Raw genomic sequence first — 16,005 nt, forward strand, 5'->3', positions numbered from 1 at the left:
AGGCAGCGACCGTTGGTTCGTCTGTTGAGACAACCCCGAGGGATAAGCCCACACGCTCCCCTGAGGTAAAAATCCGCATTTCTGAGGTAAAATGCTCCTCCCTGAGGCGAAAAACAATCCTTTTTCCTGAGGTAAAAACGTGTGAGGTAAAATTTCCTTTTCCTGAGGTAAATCCTTCCTCCCTGAGGTAGAAACACCCCTTTCGTGCAGTAAAACCTGCCTCTGTGAGGTAAAAATTTACCTTTCCTGAGGTAAAAACTGCCTTCCTAAGATAAAAAGAAAAAAGATCTTTTTTCCTGCAGTAAACCCCTCTTCCGTTATGTAAAATTGACAGTTTCTGAGATGGAGGGGGGGAAAAAAAAAAAACCTTTTTCTGGAGGTAAAACCATGAGGTAAAATCACCCTCATTGAGGTCAGTGATCCTTTCTGGAGGCAAATCTGTGTTTCTTGAGGTAAACCCTCCTTCTGTGAGGTAAAATTTACCTTTTCTGAGGTTAAAAACAATTTTTCCTCATGTAAAATTCACCTTAGGTAAATATCCCTTTTTTTGAGGAAAAAACCCTCCTTTTTTTGAGGACACCCCATCTCCCACCCCCCCACGCCCCCCCCCCCCCGATAAATATATCTTTTCCTGAGGTAAAAACTCTCATTTTTTGAGAGAAACCCCCCTTTTTTGAGGAAAATGTTGTTTTAATTTTTTTTTTAAAGGGGAACCCTCCTTTTTTGAAGTGAATATCCCTTTTCCTGAGGGAAAATAAACTTTTTTTGAGGTAAACAGCAGCTCCCCGAGGTGAACATTTCCTGAGTTAAAACCCCTAAACCTCTTCTCCTGAAGAATAAACTTTTTTTTTTTTTTAAATGAGGAAAAACCCTTTTTTTTTGAGGAAACACCCCTTTTTTCTTGTTTCGAGGCAAATCCCTCCTCTTTTGAGGAACAACCCCTACTTTCTTTTTTTAGGTGAAACCCTCTTTTTCTTGAGGTGAAATTCCTTTTTTTATTATTTTTTGGTGAAACCCTTCTTTTTTTTGAGGGAAAAAAAAAAACTTAATTGAGGAAACACCCCCACATCCACCCACCCAGTAAACATCTGTTTTCCTGAAGTAAAACTTCTTTGTTGAGAGAAACCCATTTTTCTGAGGAAAAACTGTTTAGGGAACACCCTTCTTTTTTGAAATTAATACCTCTTTTTCCTGAGGGGAAAAAAACCACTCTCTTTTTTTTGAGGAAAAAAATCCATCCCTGTTTTTGAGGACACTCCCCCCCCTTTTCTCCTTTTTTTTGAGGTGAAACTCTTACTTTTGAAAAAAATTCCTCCACCCTCCCTGTTTTGGTGTTTTGGTTTTTTTTTTGGTAAAGCCTCCTTTTTTTGAGGAAAAATCCCACCACTTTTTTTTTTTTTTTAAGGTGAAACCCTCCTTTTTTTGGAAGTGAAATGTTTTTTTTTTGAGATGAAGCTCTCCTTTTTTAAGGTAGAACCCTCCCTTTTTTTTTTTTTTTTTGAGGTAAAGCCCTCCTGTTTTGAGGAAAACTTTTTTTGAGGAAAATCCCACCTCTTTTTGAGGAAATCTTTTTCTGAAGTGAAACGCTCCCTTTTGTGAGGTAAACCCTCCCTTTTTCGAGAAAAATTCCTTTGAGGTGAAACTCTCCTTGTTTTTGAGGAAAACTCCTTTTTTTTGAGTGAAACCCTCCTTTTCTGAGGTAAAACCCTCTCTTTTTTGAGATAACCCCCTTTTTTTTTGAGGAAGATTTCTCTTGTTTTTGAGGTAAAACCCTCCCTTTTTTTTTTTTTTAAATGTTGAAACCCTCACCTTTGAAGGAAACCACTCCTTTTCTGAGGAAAATTTTGAAGGAAACCCCTCCTTTTTTTTGAGCAAAACTCTTTTTTTTTTCATGTGAAACTCTTTTTTCTGAGGTGAAACCCTCTTTTTGATGCAAATCCGCTATTTTTTTGAGGAAAACTTTTTTGAGGTGAACCCCTCCTTTTTTTGATGTAAACCCCTCCTTTTGTGTTTTCTTTTTATTTTGAAGTGAAACCCCTCCTTTTTCTGAGGTGAAACCTCACCTTTTTTTGAGGTAAAACTCCTTTTTTTAGGAAAATTTTGAGGTAAACCCCTTTTTCTCAAAAAAAAAAACCCCACTTTTTTTTTTGAGGCAAACCCCTCCTTTTTGAGGAAAACTCCTTTTCCTGAGGTGAAACTCTCCCATTTTTTTGATGCAAAAACCTCGTTTCTGAGCAAACCCACCTTTTTTGGAGGACACCCCCCCCCGCCCCGCGTTTTCCCGCCTCCTCGGCCCGCCCCGCCTCCTCGGCCCGCCCCGCCCCCGGCGCGTGCCCGCGGGGCGGCGCTAGAGCCCGCCCACACAGGCCATCTCGTCGGCCAGCTCCTCCTCGGCCGGCGGGCGCAGCGGCTCCTCGTCGCTGTAGAGGGCGGGGGCTGCGGGCGGCGGCGTGGGCCGCCGCCGGGTCAGCAGGTCGGCCGCCGCGCTTTCCATCTCGTCCATCGTCATATCGCAGGCGTCGGCGATCTCTCGTTTGGCCACGGCGACGAACTTGGGGTCCCGGGCAAACAACCCCAACCCCTCCGAGATGAGCACCTGTGGGTGGGGTGGGGTGGGAGTGGACACCGGCTCGGTGGGTGCGGTGGGCCCGATCCTGTGCGTGTGTCTCCCCCAACCCCACCCAACACACTCACGGCTTCCACCAGACTGTCGGCAGAGCCGCGGGCCAGCGTGTCCCCCGGGCCGCAGGGCCGCAGGCGAAGGGGGCCGGGGGCCCCGCGGTCCCCCAGGAACCAGCGTGACAGCGGGGGAAGGCTCCCTCCTCCTCCTCCTCCCGGCGGCGGCCCCCCCTCAACCAGGATGAGGGGCGCGTAGAGGACGTGGCTGCGAGCGGGGGCGGTGGCCCAGGCATGCGAGGAGCCCCCCAGGCGCCAGGTCTCAGAGCTGCCGTAGCCCTGCAGGGAGAGGAGGATGATGATGAGGAGGATGTCTTGTGTGTGTGTTGGGACACGCGTATCTCACACGTGGTGGTACCTGAGGCCGGGCAGGGCCCGAGGGGTTGTAGGTGCCTGGGATGGGCTCGTCGTCGCAGCTGCCCTGGCGCCGCAGGCACTGGATGGTGAAGGACGGCTTCCGCCCTGGGGAAAGAGGGTGGGTGCTGGCTGAGCGCGCATCCCCCCCACCCCGCTGGGCCTTCTGGGGTCGGGGAGACACCCCTGGTAACGGAGAGGAATGGGTGTCTCACTGGAGACCCCGGCCCTACCTGCAGGGGTGGGGGGCAGGAGCCGGCGCCGCTTGAGCTGCTGCCCTTCGAGGGTCCCATTGTGGAGGGCGAAGTGCCGGGGGGGCAGCGGCAGCGACCCCCCCCGCCGCCCCTCTCCCGCCCAGCGCGGGGGTTGTGGGGTGGGCATGGGCCCCAGTGGCCTGGGGAGGGGGAAGTGAAGGCGTCAGGGGGCTGATGGGACCCCATCCCCCCCCAACCCAATTACAGGGAACCCCCCCCAGGTGGGGGGTTCCCCCTGTAGGTGTTAGAGGGGCATGGCGGTACCTGTCCCCACCCCAGCGGTGGCGGGGGGCTGAGCCTTCCAGCTCCTCGTCGTGGCTGCCGTCCCCCGCTTCTCCCCCTGGCTCCTCCCTGTCCTCGGGGGGGTCCAGCTCTTCCTGCGCCCCCTCCTCCGAGTGCTGCCTGCACACAGCACCCCTGTTGGCCCCCTCCCCACCCCACGGGGACCCCCAGTATCAGGGTGTGTCCCTGTGTCCCCCCCATCCCCGCCGTACCTGCCACCGAGGCGATGGGGGACCATGTGGGGCAGGGGCGTAGGGTCCTCCCCCTCGGTGGGGCCAGGGCTGGCGGCCTGGGGGGTCTCCCCCAGTGGGGGGGGGCTGGGGGCGGAGCCATACACCGCCTCGGGGGCCTGCGGGCAGAAGGAGGCGGGGCTTGGCAGGTGTGATCTTTGAGTGTGGCCTTTGGGCATGGCCGGGGGGCAGGGCTTACAGCATAGGTCAGCTGCTCCTCCTCAGTGGCTGCAGGACCTTCATCATCACCCTCCAGGTCACAGCTCAGGGCCCGGCGCATCTCGGGGCCCAGCGCCTGCAGCGTCTGCAGCCCTGCCTGCAGTGGGGAGGGGTGGGGGGTCACTGCAGAGACACCCCCCCCACACCCCTCCCCACAGCCCCACCCCCTTGGGGGGTGGGGGAATCCCACACACACCTGCAGTGCACACTCGTTGCTGGGCCCGGCGTTGGGACCCAACATCCCCCGCTCCTTCCGCCGCCGGAACTTGCGGAAATAGTCCTGGATCAGGAAGGTGGCGTAGAACTTGCCCACGGTGACCTCCTCCTCTGTGCGGACAGGGGGTGCGGCAGGGTCGGGGTGCCAGGGTCCCCGAGGGGTGACCCTCCTCCCCCAAAGGGAACAGGGTGGGGGGACCCTCGCTCACCCTCAGGCGGGGGGATGACCTCATCCAGCAGCTTGGGCTTCGTCCGCTTCCAGATCTTCTTGACCACAGCACGCAGCTCCTTGTTGGCCGCGTCCAGGTTCCCTGGCGGGTGACGGGGACAACACGGTTTAGAGGGGTGCCCCCCACCCTGTCACCCTGCTGTCACACATCCGGGGGGGGGGGGTGACCCACACCACCGGGTGTCTCCCCCCCGCCACTTCCCAACCTTCCGTCTTGATCTTGAGGGAGGTGCGGACCAGGGCGAAGAGGGTGGCGTTGAAGGTGACGGTCCCGTCCGAGTTGAGAGGCATGTTCATGGCCACCAGGCGCTGGGGACAGGGTAACGGGGGGGGGTGGGGTGGGGTGTGCGTGGGGGTGAACCCAGGCATCTGGGTGACCCCCCACCCCCCACCCCCCCCGTCGCGAGGACGCCGGCTGACCTTGCAGGCGACACGGTGGGGACACAGCTTCCCAAAACCCAGCGGGGGCTGGATCCGGCGCAGCAGCGTCACCACGTCCAGGTGCTTGATGCGGCCCCTGCCGGGTATGTGTGTGTGTTTGGGGGTGGGGTGTCAGACCCCTGCACGCCCCCCCCCCCCCAAATTGAGGCGTGGCATGTTGGTGACGGTGACAGACCTGGCGGCGGGGTCGTACTCAGACCAGACGCGCTTGAACTCGTCAAGGTGGTGCGGGCCCAGGATAGACCAGTCACGCGTCAGGTAGTCGAAGTTGTCCATGATCACCGCCACAAAGAGGTTGATGATCTGGGGAGGGGGAAGGTGGCCGCGCCGTTGGGGGTGGTGGTCGGAAGACCCTCCCCCCAGTGGGGCTTGCTGTGGGGCAGGGCTACTGCTGTAGGGCAGAGGCATTGCTGTGGGGCAGAGGCATTGCTGTGGGGCAGGGCTACTGCTCTGGGGCAAAGCTATTGTTGTCACTAGAAGCCAAGCGGTGTTTTGAAGGCCCTGCCAGGGACACAGGCTGTGGCGCCGTGGGGCAGCGGCGCCGTGGGGCTCACCAGGAAGGCGCAGAGCATAAAGAAACTGATGAAGTAGACGATGGCGAAGTTGCTGCCGCAGGTGAACTCCTCGCCCGGCTCCGCGTCTGACTCCGGGTCGCAGCGCTTGCCCGGCAGGCTGGCCAGCATGATCTCCTGCCAAGCCTCCCCCGTGGCACACCTGCGCCCCACACACCCCCAGTGCTGCCCTATAGGGGTCCTCCGGACCCTATAGAGTCCCCACAGAACATCCCCCCCACCCCTGCTGCAACCTCTGGTGTTGGCTCCGGCCAGGCGTTCCCTATGGATGTGGTACAGGCACCCTATAGCGCTCACAGGAGAGCCCTATAGGAACACCGCGGGTGCCATAGGGACTCTGTGGGGAGGCCACAGACCACCCAGGGACCCTATAGGAATTCTATAGGAACCGTGCAGTAACCCACAGCCCCCAAGGGGGTGCTGGAGGGACACCAGTAAAGACCCTGAAGGGACACCGCCCCCCAGCCAGATCCAATAGGGACCCCGCAGGGACCTCAGAGGCCACCACCTGGATCCTATAGGGAGCCCGGAGACCTCCCTGCAGATCCCATAGGGCCTCCCCCGCCCCCACCTGAAGAGCAGCAGCACAGCCTGGGGGAAGGTCTGGAAGTTGTTGTTGCGGTTGATCTGGGTCCCGTCCTGCAGCGCCACCTTCCCGAAGGTCTGGGTTGGGGGGGGACACGGCCACACTGAGCAGGGCTGGGGGCTTGCGGAGCCACCGCCACCCCCCACCCTCACACGCCGGGGCGGGGCACGTGTGCGGCTCTCGCGCGAGGCCCTTCACCTGCATGCCAATGACGGCGTAGATGAAGAAGATCATGGCGATGAGGAGGGCGACGTAGGGCAGGGCCTGGGGAGGGGGGGAGAATAGGGGGGTCATGGGGGCTGTGTGTATGTCCCCCCCCGTGTCCCCTACCCCCGTGTCCCCCCCGTGTCCCACCTGGAAGGACTTGACAAAGGTCCAGAGCAGGGTGCGGATACCCTCGCCCTTGGACAACAGCTTCACCAGCCGCATCACCCGGAAGAGCCGGAAGAAGGTGATGGAGATGCGGGAACTGTCCTCCGAGCTCTGCTGGGTGGTGGTGGGGTGAGGGGGACCCCAAAACTCCTGTGCCACCCCACATCCCCCCCAGAGGACACCCCCGTACCTCACCAACGTGACCCCCGTTCTGTCGCACGCAGGCGCGAGGAACCACAGATGGAGATGGATGGAGATGGACAGATGGAGGTGAGGACCACAGACACGGCGAAAGGAGGTGGGGGGACAGACCCAGGCATCCGGGACCACCCCCCCCAAACCTCCCCAGATCCAGGGGACCCCCCCCGGGGAAAAGGGGGTGACTCACGTTGACCTCGGTGACGGCGATGTCCACCACACTGCCCACCACGATGAGGGCGTCAAAGGTGTTCCAGGCGTCGCAGAAGTAGTGCTGCGGACAGGGCGGGTGGTGAGGGTCCCCCACCCCGTGTGACAACACCCCCTTCCCCGTGTAACAACACCCCTCCTTGTGCGACACTGCCTCCCAGTGTGACGACACCCCTCCCTGTGTGACGACACTACTCCTCGCGTGACGACACCCCTCCCCATGCGATGACACCCCTCCCTGTGCAGCACCGCCCCGCTTATGTGACATCCCCCCCCCCCCGTGTGACAACACCCCCCCTCCCCGTGTAACAACACCCTTTCTCGTGCGACACCGCCTCCCGGTGTGACGACACCCCTCCTCATGTGACAACACCCCTCCTCGTGTGACAACACCCCTCCTCATATGACAACACCCCCCTCCCCATGTAACAGCACCCCTCCTTATGTGACACCGCCTCCCCGTGTGACGACACTCCTCCTTGTGGGATAACACCCCTCCCTGTGTGACAACATCCCTCCTCATGTGACACTGCCTCCCTGTGTGACGACACCCCCCTCCTCGTGTGACGACACCCCCTCCTTGTGTGATGATCCCCCCCCCATGCGATGACACCCCTCCCTGTGCAACGACACGCCCCTCCCCGTGCAACACCGCCCCTGCTCATGTGACACCCCCCCCCCCGTGTGACACCACCTCTCCCTGTGTGACAACACCTCCCCGTGCGACACCACCTCCCCAGCGTCGCCCGGGCCTACCCGGGGCTTGAAGGCGATGATCTTGAGCACCATCTCAACGGTGAAGAGCCCCGTGAACACCATGTTGAGCAGGTCCATCACATAGTTGAAGGGCTTGGACTGCTCATAGTGCTTTGGGAAGGGGGGAAAGGGGGGAGTCCTTGACTGTCCCCCCAGGTCCCCGAGTGTCCTGTCAGGGTGTCCGCCCCACCCCGCCCCACCTGGACAGCCAGAGCGATGGTGTTGAGGAGGATGAGGACAAACATGATGTACTCAAAGGCGGTGGAGTTGACCATGGCCCAGACGCGGTACTGGCTGCGGTTCTTGGGGATGTAGCGTCGCAGCGGCTGTGCCTTCAGGGCGTACTCCACGCACTGCCGCTGTGGGGAGCAGGCACAGCCAGCTGCCGCAGGGGACGACACCGCACGCGGGGGGACGGGGGGACATCGCGGTGCTCCCCAGTCACCTGGTTCTTGTCCAGCTCGCAGTTGCGGTACTCGCTCTCCCCCTGCGCCCGGAAGGTGATGATGACGAAGCCGACGAAGATGTTCATCATGAAGAAGGCGATGACGATGATGTAGATGATGAAGAAGATGGAGATCTCCACCCGGTAGTTGTAGATGGGACCCTGGTCCTCGGCGTTGGCGTCAATGGCCTTGTACAGCAGCCTGGGGTGACGGGGGGGACGCAGTGGTCCGCGAGGCGCCACCCAACACAGGCGTCGGGGTGTCGCCTCCCCCCACCCTCTGCCGCCAGGTGACTCACGCGGGCCAACCCTCGAAGGTGGAGACGGTGAAGAGCGCCATCATCCCCGCCAGCACGTTGTCGAAGTTGAAGTCGCTGTTGTGCCACAGGCGCTCCCGCACCGAGGGGTGGGTGACGTCCCCATCCTTATACACCAGGAAGGTGCCCCTGCGCCACGGGGTGGGGTGGGGTGGGGTGGGTGGGGAACAGCGCGCAGGGGACACCCGTGCCAAGGGGGTGACGCCGCACTGGCGCCACGGGCTGGGCCATCAGCTGGGACCAGGGACGTGGGCACAGGCACAGCCCCCACTCACGCGGCGCCCACACCCTATGATTACAGCACACGTACACGCACCCTGAACGCACACCCGGCCTACCCTCGCACTCACCTCAGGCTACACTCGCACCTACACTCACACTCAGCCCACAGTCATATACACTCCCACACAAGCTACGCTCACGTCTACTCATACCCCCATATTCACACTCCCACCCAGCCTACACTCACAGCCTATACTCAACCCACACTCACACTCAATCCACAGTGACCCTACACTTACCCTACACTCGCTCAAGGTACGCCCACACTCAAGCTACACTCAGCCTGCACTCACACTGAATGTACACTCGCGTCTAGTCACACTCAGCTGACAGTCGCATCTACACTCACTCAAGCCACACACACTCATACTCAGCCTAACCTCATGCCTACACTCACCCAGCCTACCCACACTCAAGTTACACTCACCCTACTCACCCTCAGCCTACACTCACATCTACAGACACTCGAGCTACACTCATAACTCATCCTCTGCCTACACTCACATCTACAGTCACTTTACATTAATGCTCAGCCTTCACTCACAGCCTCCAATCTACACTCACGCGCAGCCTATACTCACACTCAGCCTACAATCTACACTCACACTCAAGTCACACTGAACTTCTACATTCAGTTCACTCATGCTCCACCTACACTCGACCCACACTCAAGCTCAACCCATGCTCACCCTACATTTGCTCTCACCCTGCACCAACACTCAGCCGACACTCACACTCAAGCGACACTAATGCTGCACTCATATTCAGGCCTACACTCACTCAAGCTACACTCACACTCAAGCGACACTCATCCTGCACTCACATTCAAGCCTACACTCACACTCAAGCTACTCTCACACTCAGCCTACACTCACATTCGCTCTACACTCCCACAGCCCACACTCACGCTGTCTCTACACCCGACACCCCCGTCACCCTCCCATCCCGCACTCCCTGCCGACCCTCGCTCACCCCCCCAGCCCGCACTGGCACTCACACTCACACTCATACTCCCCCGGGGCGGTAGGACCCACTTGCACTCTGCTGGCGTGTGCTTGGCCTCATCGGTGCAACTGTAGAACTTGCCCTGGGAAATTGGGGGGGTCAGGGGGGACCCCAGTCCCCGATGGGGGGGGTCGGGGGGGGGACCCACAACCACTGATGGTGTTTCAGGGGACGCCCAGGATGTGGGAGTGCCCCTCCCCACACCTTGAAGAGCTGCACCCCGATACAGGCGAACATGAATTGCAGCAGCGTGGTCACGATCATGATGTTCCCGATGGTGCGGATGGCCACGAAGACGCACTGTACCACGTGCTGGGGACAGAGGGACAAACGGACGTTGCGGACACAGGGACACCAGGACACCACGTGCTGGGGACAGAGGGACGGATGGATGTCGCGGACACCTGTACACAACGCAACTGGGACAAGAGAACCGCACGTGCTGGGGACAGAGGGACATACAAATGTCCCAGACACTGGGACACAGGGACACTGAGACAACAGGACCCCACGTGCTGGGAAGAGAGGGACAGATGGACGTCGGGGACACTGGGGTACTGGGACAACAGGAGCCCACATGATGGGGGAAGAGGGACAGATGGACGTCACAGACACCAGGACACAGGGACACTGTGACAACAGGAGCCCACATGCTGGGGACAGAGGGACAGACGGATGTTGCGGACACTGGGACACAGGGACACCAGGACACCACGTGCTGGGAACAGAGGGACGGATAGACGTCGCGGACACCGGGACACAGGGACACTGAGACAACAGGAGCCCACATGATGGGGAAAGAGGGACAGACGGACGTCACAGACACCAGGACAAAGGGACACCGGGACAACAGGACCCCACGTGCTGGGAAGAGAGGGACAGATGGACGTCACGGAGACCGGGACACAGGGACACTGGGACAACAGGAGTCCACGTGCTGGGGACAGAGGGACAAACGGACGTCGCGGACACCAGGACACAGGGACACTGGGACAACAGGACCGCACATGCTGGGGACAGAGGGACAGACGGATGTCCCGGACACCGGGACACAGGGACACTGGGACAACAGGAGCCCACGTGCTGTGGACAGAGGGACAGACGGACGTCACAGACACCGGGACACAGGGACACTGGGACAACAGGACACCACACATGCTGTGGACAGAGCGACTGACGGACGTCGGGGACACAGGGACACTGGGACAACAGGAGCCCACATGATGGGGACAGAAGGACAGACGGACGAAGGAGACCCCAGGACACAGGGACACTGGGACAACAGGAGCCCACGTGCTGTGGACAGAGGGACAGACGGATGTCGCGGACACTGGGACACAGGGACACTGAGACAACAGGAGCCCTCGTGCTAGGGACAGAGGGACAGACGGATGTCGCAGGCACCGGGACACAGGGACACTGGGACAACAGGAACCCACTTGCTGGGGACAGAAGGACAGACGGACGTTGCGGACACTGTGCCACTGCGACAACAGGACAGCATGAGCTGGGGACAGAGGGACAGACAGACATCGCAGAAACTGGGACACTGGGAGAAGAGGACCCCACGTGCCAGTGACAAAGGGACAGACGGACGTCGCAGACACCGGGACACAGGGACACTGGGACATTAGGACCCCACGTGCTGCGGACAGAGGGACAGATGGACGTCGCAGACACCGGGACACAGGGACACTGGGACAACAGGAACCCTCGTGCTGGGGACAGAGGGACAGACAGACGTCACAGACAACGGGACACAGGGACACTGGGACAACAGGAGTCCACGTGCTGGGGACAGAGGGACAGACGGATGTCGCAGATACCCGGACACAGAGACACTGGGACAAGAGCCACCCTGTCGGGGACAGAGTGACAGACGGACGTCGGGGACACTGGGCCACTAGGCTACTGGGATAAGAGAAGCACACGTGCTGGAGACAAAGGCACAGACGGACGTCTCAGACACCAGGACACAGGGACACTGGGAGAACAGGAGCCCACGTGCTGGGGACAGAGGGACAGACGGACGTTGGGGACATCGGGACACTGGGACACTGGGAGAAGAGGACCCCACGTGCTGGGGACAGAGGGACAGACGGACGTCGCAGACACTGGGACACAGGGACACTGGGACAACAGGAGCCCACGTGCCGTGGACAGAGGGACAGACGGACGTTGCGGACACCAGGACACAGGGACACTGGGACAACAGGAGCCCACATGATGGGGAAAGAGGGACAGACGGATGTCGCGGACACTGGGACACAGGGACACTGGGACAACAGGACCCCACGTGCTGCGGACAGAGGGACAGACGGATATCGCAGACAACGGGACACAGCGACAACAGGACCCCACGTGCTGGGGACAGAGGGACAGACGGACACCAGGACACAGGGACACAGGGACACTGGGACAACAGGAGCCCACGTGCTGGGGACAGAGGGACAGACGGACGTCACAGACACCGGAACACAGGGACACTGGGAATACAGGAGCCCACATGATGGGGAAAGAGGGACAGACGGACGTCGCGGACACCAGGACACAGGGACAATGCAACAACAGGAGCCCACGTGCTGGGGACAGAGGGACAGACAGACGTCGCGGACACCAGGACACAGGGACACTGGGACAACAGGACCCCAGGTGCTGGGAAGAGAGGGACAGACAGACGTCGCGGACACCAGGACACAGGGACACTGGGACAACAGGACACCACGTGCTGGAGACAGAGGGACAGACGGACGTCGCAGACACCAGGACACAGGGACACTGGGACAACAGGAGCCGACGTGGTGCGGAAAGAGGGACAGACGGATGTCGCAGACACTGGGACAACAGGAACCACACGTGCTGGGGACAGAGGGACAGACGGATGTCCCGGACACCGGGACACAGGGACACTAAGAGAACAGGACCCCACTTGGTGGGGACAGAGGGACAGACGGACGTCGCAGACACCGGGACACAGGGACACTGGGACAACAGGAACCCACGTGCTGGGGACAGAGGGACAGATGGACGTCACAGACACCGGGACACAGGGACACTGGGACAACAGGACCCCACGTGCTTGGGACAGAAGGACAGACGGACGTCACGGACACCGGGACACAGGGACACTGGGACAACAGGAGCCCACGTGCTGTAGACAGAATGACAGACGGACGTCACGGACACCGGGACACAGCGACACTGGGACAACAGGACCCCACGTGCTGGGGACAGAGGGACAGACGCACGTCGCAGACACCGGGACACAGGGACACTGGGACAACAGGAGCCCTCGTGCTTGGGACAGAAGGACAGACGGACGTCACGGACACCGGGACACAGGGACACTGGGACAACAGGAGCCCTCATGCTAGGGACAGAGGGACAGACGGACGTCGCGGACACCGGGACACAGGGACACTGCGACTAGAGGAACCCATGTGCTGGGGACAGAGGGACAGATGGATGTCGCAGACACTGGGACGCAGGGACACTGGGACAACAGGAGCCCACGTGCCGTGGACAGAGGGACAGACGGACGTTGCGGACACCAGGACACAGGGACACTGGGACAACAGGAGTCCACGTGCTGGGGACAGAGGGACAGATGGACGTCACAGACACCGGGACACAGGGACACTGGGACAAGAGCAGCCCTCGTGCTTGGGACAGAGGGACAGACGGACGTCGCGGACACCGGGACACAGGGACACTGGGACAATAGGAACTCACGTGCTGTGGACAGAGGGACAGACGGACGTCGCAGACACTGGGACACAGGGACACTGGGACAACAGGACACTACGTGCTGCAGCCAGAGGGACAAACGGATGTCGCAGACAACGGGACACAGGAACACTGGGACAACAGGAGTCCACGTGCTGGGGACAGAGGGACAGACAGACGTCGCAGACACCGGGACACAGGGACACTGGGACAACAGGACCCCACGTGCTGCAGACAGAGAGACAGACGGACATCACGGACACCGGGACACAGGGACACTGGGACAACAGGACCCCTAGTGCTGGGGACAGAGGGACAGACGGACGTCACAGACACCGGGACACAGGGACACTGGGACAACAGGACCCCAAGTGCTGGGGACAGAAGGACAGACGGACGTCGCAGACACTGGGACACAGGGACAGTGGGACAACAGGAGTCCACGTGCTGGGGACAGAGGGACAGACGGATGTCGCAGACACCGGGACACAGGGACACTGGGACAACAGGAGTCCACGTGCTGGGGACAGAGGGACAGACAGACGTCACGGACATCGGGACACAGGGACACTGGGACAACAAGGGCCCACGTGCTGGGGACAGAAGGACAGAGGGACGTCGCAGACACCGGGACACAGGGACACTGGGAGAACAGGAGCCCACGTGCTAGGGACAGAGGAACAGACGGACGTTGGGGACATCGGGACACAGGGACACTGGGACAACAGGAGTCCACGTGCTGCAGACAGAGGAACAGACGGACGTTGCGGACACCGGGACACAGGGACACTGGGACAACAGGAGCCCACGTGCTGGGGACAGAAGGACAGACGGACATCACAGACACCAGGACACAGGGACACAGGGACAATAGGACACCACGTGCTGGAGACAGAGGGACAGACGGACGTCGCAGACACCAGGACACAGGGACACTGGGACAACAGGAGCCCACGTGGTGCGGAAAGAGGGACAGACGGATGTCGCAGACACTGGGACAACAGGAACCCCACGTGCTGGGGACAGAGGGACAGACGGATGTCCCGGACACCGGGACACAGGGACACTAAGAGAACAGGACCCCACTTGGTGGGGACAGAGGGACAGACGGACGTCGCAGACACCGGGACACAGGGACACTGGGACAACAGGAACCCACGTGCTGGGGACAGAGGGACAGATGGACGTCACAGACACCGGGACACAGGGACACTGGGACAACAGGAGTCCACGTGCTTGGGACAGAAGGACAGACGGACGTCACGGACACCGGGACACAGGGACACTGGGACAACAGGACCCCACTTGCTGGGGACAGAAGGACAGATGGACGTCACGGACACCGGGACACAGGGACACTGGGACAACAGGACCCCACGTGCTGGTGACAGAGGGACAGACGCACGTCGCAGACACCGGTACACAGGGACACTGGGACAACAGGAGCCCTCGTGCTTGGGACAGAAGGACAGACGGACGTCACGGACACGGGGACACAGGGACACTGGGACAGCAGGACCCCACTTGCTGGGGACAGAAGGACAGACGGACGTCACGGACACCGGGACACTGGGACAACAGGAGCCCTCATGCTAGGGACAGAGGGACAGACGGACGTCACGGACCCCGGGACACAGGGACACTGGGACAACAGGAGCCCAGGTGCTGGGAAGAGAGGGACAGACGGACGTCGCAGACACCGGGACACAGGGACACTGGGAAACAGGACCAAACGTGCTGCGGACAGAAGGACAGACGGACATCGCAGACACCGGGACACTGGGACAACAGGAGCCCACGTGCTGTGGACAGAGGGACAGATAGACGTCGCAGAAACCGGGACACAGGGACACTGGGACAACAGGACCCCACGTGCTGTACACTGTATGACAGACGGACGTCGCAGACACCGGGACACAGGGACACTGGGACAACAGGAGTCCACGTGCTGGGGACAGAGGGACAGACGGACATCACAGACACCGGGACACAGGGACAATAGGACACCACGTGCTGGAAACAGAGGGACAGACGGACGTCACGGACACTGGGACGTAGGGACACTGGGACAATAGGACCCCACGTGCTGGTGACAGAGGGAGAGACGGACGTCACGGACACTGGGACACAGGGACACTGGGACAACAGGAGTTCACGTGCTGGGGACAGAGGGACAGACGGTCGTCGCAGACACCAGGACACAGGACACTGGGAGAACAGGAACCCACGTGCTGTGGACAGAGGGACAGACGGATGTCACGGACACTGGGACACAGGGACACTGGGACAACAGGACACTACGTGCTGTGGATAGAGGGACAGATAGACGTCGCAGACACCGGGACACAGGGACACTGGGACAACAGGAGCCCACGTACTGTGGACAGAGGAACAGACGGACGTCGCGGACACTGGGACACAGGGACACTGGGACAACAAAACACCACGTGCTGGAGACAGAGGGACAGACGGACGTCACAGACACCGGGACACAGGGACACTGCGACTAGAGGAACCCATGTGCTGGGGACAGAGGGACAGACGGACATCACAGACACCGGGACACAGGGACACTGGGAAAACAGGAGCCCACATGAAGGGGAAAGAGGGACAGACGGATGTCGCAGACACCAGG

The 16,005-nt window shown here is 60.0% G+C and overlaps 1 protein-coding gene across 1 annotated transcript in view; it reads right to left on the reverse strand.

Annotated features, from left to right (window-relative positions):
* Window positions 1-663: 663 nt before the first annotated feature.
* CACNA1F (calcium voltage-gated channel subunit alpha1 F) overlaps window positions 664-16,005 on the reverse strand; it is a gene marked incomplete at its 5' end in the record, with an annotated part of 36,044 nt that continues 20,702 nt past the window's right edge. Inside the window, 23 exons of the mRNA XM_075080489.1 lie at window positions 664-2,596; window positions 2,695-2,955; window positions 3,035-3,138; window positions 3,264-3,424; window positions 3,549-3,686; window positions 3,779-3,915; window positions 3,996-4,112; window positions 4,212-4,342; window positions 4,441-4,542; window positions 4,667-4,769; window positions 4,881-4,977; window positions 5,077-5,204; window positions 5,456-5,615; window positions 6,045-6,136; window positions 6,258-6,323; window positions 6,414-6,542; window positions 6,622-6,903; window positions 7,596-7,706; window positions 7,796-7,954; window positions 8,041-8,242; window positions 8,340-8,486; window positions 9,674-9,726; window positions 9,849-9,956. Coding sequence (XP_074936590.1) covers window positions 2,348-2,596; window positions 2,695-2,955; window positions 3,035-3,138; window positions 3,264-3,424; window positions 3,549-3,686; window positions 3,779-3,915; window positions 3,996-4,112; window positions 4,212-4,342; window positions 4,441-4,542; window positions 4,667-4,769; window positions 4,881-4,977; window positions 5,077-5,204; window positions 5,456-5,615; window positions 6,045-6,136; window positions 6,258-6,323; window positions 6,414-6,542; window positions 6,622-6,903; window positions 7,596-7,706; window positions 7,796-7,954; window positions 8,041-8,242; window positions 8,340-8,486; window positions 9,674-9,726; window positions 9,849-9,956 — 3,237 coding nt within the window. The remainder of the gene's footprint in view (window positions 2,597-2,694; window positions 2,956-3,034; window positions 3,139-3,263; window positions 3,425-3,548; window positions 3,687-3,778; window positions 3,916-3,995; window positions 4,113-4,211; window positions 4,343-4,440; window positions 4,543-4,666; window positions 4,770-4,880; window positions 4,978-5,076; window positions 5,205-5,455; window positions 5,616-6,044; window positions 6,137-6,257; window positions 6,324-6,413; window positions 6,543-6,621; window positions 6,904-7,595; window positions 7,707-7,795; window positions 7,955-8,040; window positions 8,243-8,339; window positions 8,487-9,673; window positions 9,727-9,848; window positions 9,957-16,005) is intronic.

Source organism: Phalacrocorax aristotelis, unplaced genomic scaffold, assembly GCF_949628215.1.
Source record: "Phalacrocorax aristotelis unplaced genomic scaffold, bGulAri2.1 scaffold_221, whole genome shotgun sequence".
NCBI classification, from domain to species: domain Eukaryota; kingdom Metazoa; phylum Chordata; class Aves; order Suliformes; family Phalacrocoracidae; genus Phalacrocorax; species Phalacrocorax aristotelis.